Source organism: Trichechus manatus, unplaced genomic scaffold, assembly GCF_000243295.1.
Source record: "Trichechus manatus latirostris isolate Lorelei unplaced genomic scaffold, TriManLat1.0 scaffold00011, whole genome shotgun sequence".
Classification (NCBI taxonomy): domain Eukaryota; kingdom Metazoa; phylum Chordata; class Mammalia; order Sirenia; family Trichechidae; genus Trichechus; species Trichechus manatus.
The window spans coordinates 11,943,785-11,949,300 of NW_004443947.1; the positions used below are offsets into that span (position 1 = coordinate 11,943,785).

At 40.5% G+C, this 5,516-nt stretch overlaps 1 protein-coding gene across 1 annotated transcript in view; it reads right to left on the reverse strand.

Annotated features, from left to right (window-relative positions):
- Positions 1–502: 502 nt before the first annotated feature.
- The window catches only part of RARS1 (arginyl-tRNA synthetase 1), a 34,631-nt gene continuing 29,617 nt past the window's right edge, over positions 503–5,516 (reverse strand). The window contains exons 13-15 of the mRNA XM_004371221.1: positions 2,208–2,380; positions 1,527–1,774; positions 503–719 (exon numbers count right to left, since the gene is read on the reverse strand). Coding sequence (XP_004371278.1) covers positions 610–719; positions 1,527–1,774; positions 2,208–2,380 — 531 coding nt within the window. The 3' untranslated portion in view covers positions 503–609. The remainder of the gene's footprint in view (positions 720–1,526; positions 1,775–2,207; positions 2,381–5,516) is intronic.

Sequence of the window (5,516 nt, forward strand, 5' to 3'; positions counted from 1 at the left end):
CCATAGAGCAATGGAATGAGGAATAAATGGAATGTTGTCGTTGTTGTTGGGTGCCATCAAGTTGATTCCAACTCACAGCAACCCTATAGGACAGAGTAGAACTGCTCCATAGCATTTTCTAGGCTGTAACCTTTATGGAAACAGATCGCTAGTTCTTTCTTCCATGGAGCCGCTGGCTAGTTTCAAACCGCCAACCTTTTGGTTTGCAGCCCAGTGCTTAACCACTGGCCCACCAGGGGTCCTTAATGGAATAATAAAGTGTATAAAGTTCCTGGAGTCCGAAGTAGGGCTCAATAACTGGGATTCTTTATCTAATTAAAATGAACGGAAACACATCCCTGCCAAGCCAATAAACTCTCACTGTGGTATACAAATCCTATCTTACTCCATGGACTCCACTAAGCCATTGTGGTTTAATGCTCAGTAGAAATAAGCGTATTTGTCAAAGTGGTTTTTTCCTTTTCAGAACTAGTTGTTAAAAAGAACCACATCTTACAAGATAGTTGACAAATTTTCTTTACTTGTTTTGTATCCACATGATTGTAAAAAAGCAAATAATGCTAATAATGGCCACTTTGGTAAAAACACAGTGTTCAAACCTAAGAAGGATCACATCCTTTGGACAGGTTTTATTCCCAGGATATCAAACCCCTTGGCCATGACAGCAGCTACTGCTTCACACAGCAGCATACGCCACATGTTCACCTTCAGCACTTTTCCTGAGAAGAGAATAGAAGGTATTTGTTTTTCTTTTTGAAAATTATTAAAGAATCTGTTACTTCTGGATTTTACTGAGAATAGCCCAACTCACAAATGTTTTTGGGCTTTAACTAGCAATACCTTCACCTTAAACTAAAAAGAGAATCTAAGAAATAAAGGTGTTTCTAGTCAAGAAATCAGTTTTTAGCTGATAATCAAGACAACAGATATAACGTCTGCCAAGACTAGAACTATACATTTTATATTTCCTTTTAAAATTCAGAGTTCTTTCCTAGGCTTCACAGTATGAAATGGTAACTACAAACAGTAACACCATAATAATGGTGAGATTTTTTTCCTAACAAGGTTTCAGTTCTCAGGCATGACCCTCCCATGCCAATTTTCCCTGCAGTACATTAATTTAGTCTACTTCACTAACTGTATGACAGAGAGCAGAAAGCCTAAGACAAGATTTTTTCCAAAGTTGGTTTCCATTATAAAGAACCCCCAAAGAGTCATTTTTAACACTCTGGGACCCTTTTGTTGGAAATGTCCCACTCCCAGTGGTCTTTCATAGTTTTCTTTGGGGCCTGAAGGTTGTAACCCATGTGCCTGAGGGTGGGGGGACAGACTGAGTAGAATCTCATTTCTGCTTTTATCAGAGCTAGTTCAGATTTTGTCTATTATATATGATATGGTTCACAGTGCAACTGCTTGGAAAAAAAGGGGGTGTTTCCACAAATAAAACAAGTTTCAAAACCACTCCCATCCATTAAATGCCTCGATGGTGCCCTATCCCCAATACAGCCAGTGGATGAGACACTCACCAGTCTGCCGATCTTTCTCCACACAATAGCAGCTATCATAGAACTCTGTGAAGGTAGTTGCCAGCTCATAGATATAATCACAGAGAGTATGGAGAAATAAGTCATCTAAAATCTTTTGCAGAATCTCAGGGAACCGTAAAATGCACCGGCCTAGTTTCCATTCCTTCTCATGGTCCAAGATGATCTTGGTCTCTTGAGCAGCCTTCTGGAGCATCTCTTCATCAATATTGGCCAGACGTGCAATAGACCTGAAAAACCAGGCAACAACTAGGGTTTCCTTTTGGTAGGCACAGTCATTTTTTTGCACTCAAAAACACGTAATAAGAGGTGATTGATGTAAACCAGAAATTATTATCAATTAAAAAAACGTTCTTATAAAACGGATAGAGTATTTTACTACATAGCACACTATTAGACAAAACTAATAATGTGGTTTAAAGTATTTCATAATATTAACAATGGGAGAATATAATTATTTTAGAGGGTCACTTCCCTGGTATTTAAACAAAGAATGCCTGGGAGAATATGTGCCAGAGCACACAGGGATAGGTTAGGGATTCTAGAAGAATCTCTAAGGTAAAACTTGTAATTCTAAAAGAGAACATATTACCAAAGATGCTCTCACACAACAAAATAAATTGGATAAAAACAACTTTGCAGCCACTGAGTATCCACAATCACCTGATTCTAGTGAAGGCATACAACAAGTAAGCAGCTGTATTTCCTCTGTCATCTAGCATTTTGTCAAAGGAGAAGATGTAGTCATTCAGCCGGTTATGGGAAAGATCAGCATATTTGATACAGCCATAAGCGACGGATGTCTGAGCAGCCTTCAGTTCCTCTGGGGTTAAGACCTTTGGGAAAAACAAAATAAGACTTCAGAGCCTACCGATCCTGCCTTTGTCCAGTGTCTCACAGAAGACTGAGGTAAGGAGCATCTAATGATACTGTTTCATCAATAAGATTTAATAAACACTGACACTGAGGTAGTACAACATGGGCCAAAGAATAGAATAATGAAAATATAAAACTCATCAGCTCTGCACAATGAAGGATGTTTCTATAAGAAACCTGATTTGTAGAACATGGTACTATAGACAGAAGCACCATACTGTCCCTCCATAGCAAAGACCTGAAAAACTAAGTAAAACAGAGAAAAACGTTAATCCTGGAACTCTAAGAGTCAAATGAAGAGATAAGGAACTCAATCAAGCACTGAATGGAATAAGAAACTGACAGAGAACAGAAAGCTAGGAGAGATATGAGCGGAGGTCCCCTATCAGCTAATGCAGCATGGATAAGTTATCTAGGACTTCTGTCAGAGATCAGCAGACAGGGAGTATCGGAAAGCAGCTTCATGGAGGTCCCAGCAGGAGACATGCTTTCCCACCCCCCATCCTTCTTCCCCCTGCTCGGCCTCTGCTGCCTCCCAGCTGGCCGTAGTTGGTCTGGCTCTGAGCCCCTTGGATTCGCCCTACCCACACCGGCTGGCTCTTTCAGTGTTTCTTGTTGCTGGTGTTGCTTTTTTCAGCTTCTTTTGGTTTCTTCCCTGCCTCTCACCTCTCCGCCCTCCTTTCTCTTGAACACCTGGCTCCACGCACCATCTTTGCTGCTTCCTGACAGGCTGTGAAGTGCCACTTGGCTGGGGAACTACTTCCTCGGTCTGCACCGCCTCGCTGGTGAGATCCCTGGGGCCTTTGTTTTCCCTTTCTTTTTTCCTTTTTGTTTTTCTTTATTTCTTGTCTCTCTCTACTTACCTTCTTTCCCTGTCTTCTGAATACCTGGTGCTGTGTGCCATCTCCACCTCTTCTAGCCAGGCTATAATGCAAGGCTTGGGAGCCACTTCCTCAGTCTGCACAGTTGTGCTGGTGGGATCCCCAGGGGGCTTTTTTTCTCTTTTTTAAATTTTTCTTTTTTCCTTTTTGTTTTTCTTCATTTATCAGTTTCTCATCTCTCTCTACTTTCCTTCATTTCCTGTCTCGTGAATACCTGGAACTGTGTGCCATCTCCACCCTTTCAAGACAGGCTGTGTCCCAAGGCCTGGGAGCCACATCGCCAGCTGCTGGTGGGATCCCCGGGGTCATTTCTATTTTTTTCCTTTAATTTTTATTTATTTTTTTCTCTTTTTGTTTTTCTTCATTTCTCAGTTTCTCATCTCCCCCTTCCAATGGCAGGTTTTCTCAGGGCTTTTTTTTTGGCTCCTGTTTCTCTCCTCTCTCTCTTCTTTCCCATACCCAGCTTAGATCCACACATCACAACACTCCACCTCCCTCCTGCCTATCTGCAGCATGTACTGAACATCACACCCCCGAGCAGCACAGGCACAGCCTACTGGAATCTGCCCTGCACTGAACCCCGCTCCACCTTCTCAGCCACAGTATGTGCCACAAACAACCCATGCCAGCCCCTCCCGTTCAGCTGGACCTGCCCTGCTGTACCACAGCTGAGTGACTGGCCCTACCCATTGGGCAACGAGGTGAAAAGTATTGTGCCCACAGATGAGCAAACAACAAAGAACACACAGCCCGTCTGCTCAGACACAACCAAATAAAACAAAAAAGCAGGACAAGACAAACAAATCTACAATCAATAAATGAGTAAAATAACTACTGAATGTCCCAAAGATAGCAGACAATATCAAAACATATTAAAAAACAGGACAGGATTGTTCCAGTAGGTGTACCAAATAAAACACCAGATGACGTTTCAGTAGAAGAAAGGGCACTCGAACTACTTGATAGGGAATTCAAATCTCTAATATTAAAGCTATCTAAAACTTGAAGCAAAAAGCAGACAAAAATGAGGAAAAAATACATAAATTCATGGAAAATACAGACAAAATGATGGAAGAATTAAGGAAAATAATACAGGAACAAAACGTCAAAACAGATTCACAACAAGAATCATACAAAAACAACAATTAGAAATCCAAAAGATAAACAACAAGATTTCAGAAATGAACACTGTCACACATAGAAGATCTGAAGAGCAGGTTTGAAACAATGGAAGACAGGATCAGTGAAACTGAAGACAAATACTTGGATACCACTTTGTTTGAGGAAAAATCAAAAAGAATGAAGAAAAATGAAGAAACTCTGAATACAATCTGGGATACAATCAAAGGCAAAAATCTGTGAGTGATCGGAGTTCCAGAACAGGGGGAGAAAATGGAAAACAGAGACAGGATCGTTGAAGAATTGCTGACAGAAACCTTCCCTACTATCATGAAAGATGAAAAGGTGACCATCCAAGAAGCTCAATGAACCCAATATAGGATAGACCCCAAAAGAAAATCACCAAGGCACAGGATAATCACACTTGCTAAAACCAAAGACAAACAGAGAATCCTGAGAGCAGCTCGAGAAAAACAAAAAGTCGCACACAGAGGGGAAACAACAAGACTAAGCTGTGATTATTTGGCAGAAACCATGCAGGCGAGAAGGCAATGGGATGGATTGACTTATATAAAACCTTGAAAGAGAAAAGCTGCCAACCAAGAATAATGTATCCTGCAAAAGTCTAGTTCAAATATGATGGTGAAATTAGGGCATTGCCAGATAAACAGAAATTAAGGGAATATGTAAAAACCAAAGCAAACTTACAAGAACTATTAAAGCGAGTTCTTCAGTTTGAGAAAAACAACATCAGACAACAGCCTGAATCTAGGACACAAGATCACACCAGCCAGATACTAACCTAGGAAATGAACTCTCAAGGACTATTCAAAACCAAGAGATTTACAAAAGGGAACCAGAAAGGTTAATCTGTAAATGACAACAACGTCAGAACAATTAAAGAGGTAATAAATGTTCTAGGTATAGAACTTTCCAATGGAGAGGAAGGCAAGGTGATACCAAGTAATAATAGACTGGTTCAAACCTAGGAAGATAGGGGTAAATTTCAAGGTAACCACAAAGAAAGTTAACAAACCTACTCATCAAAATGAAGAAAAATATAAAGTCTCAGTAAAAACAAAACCTACAAAAACAA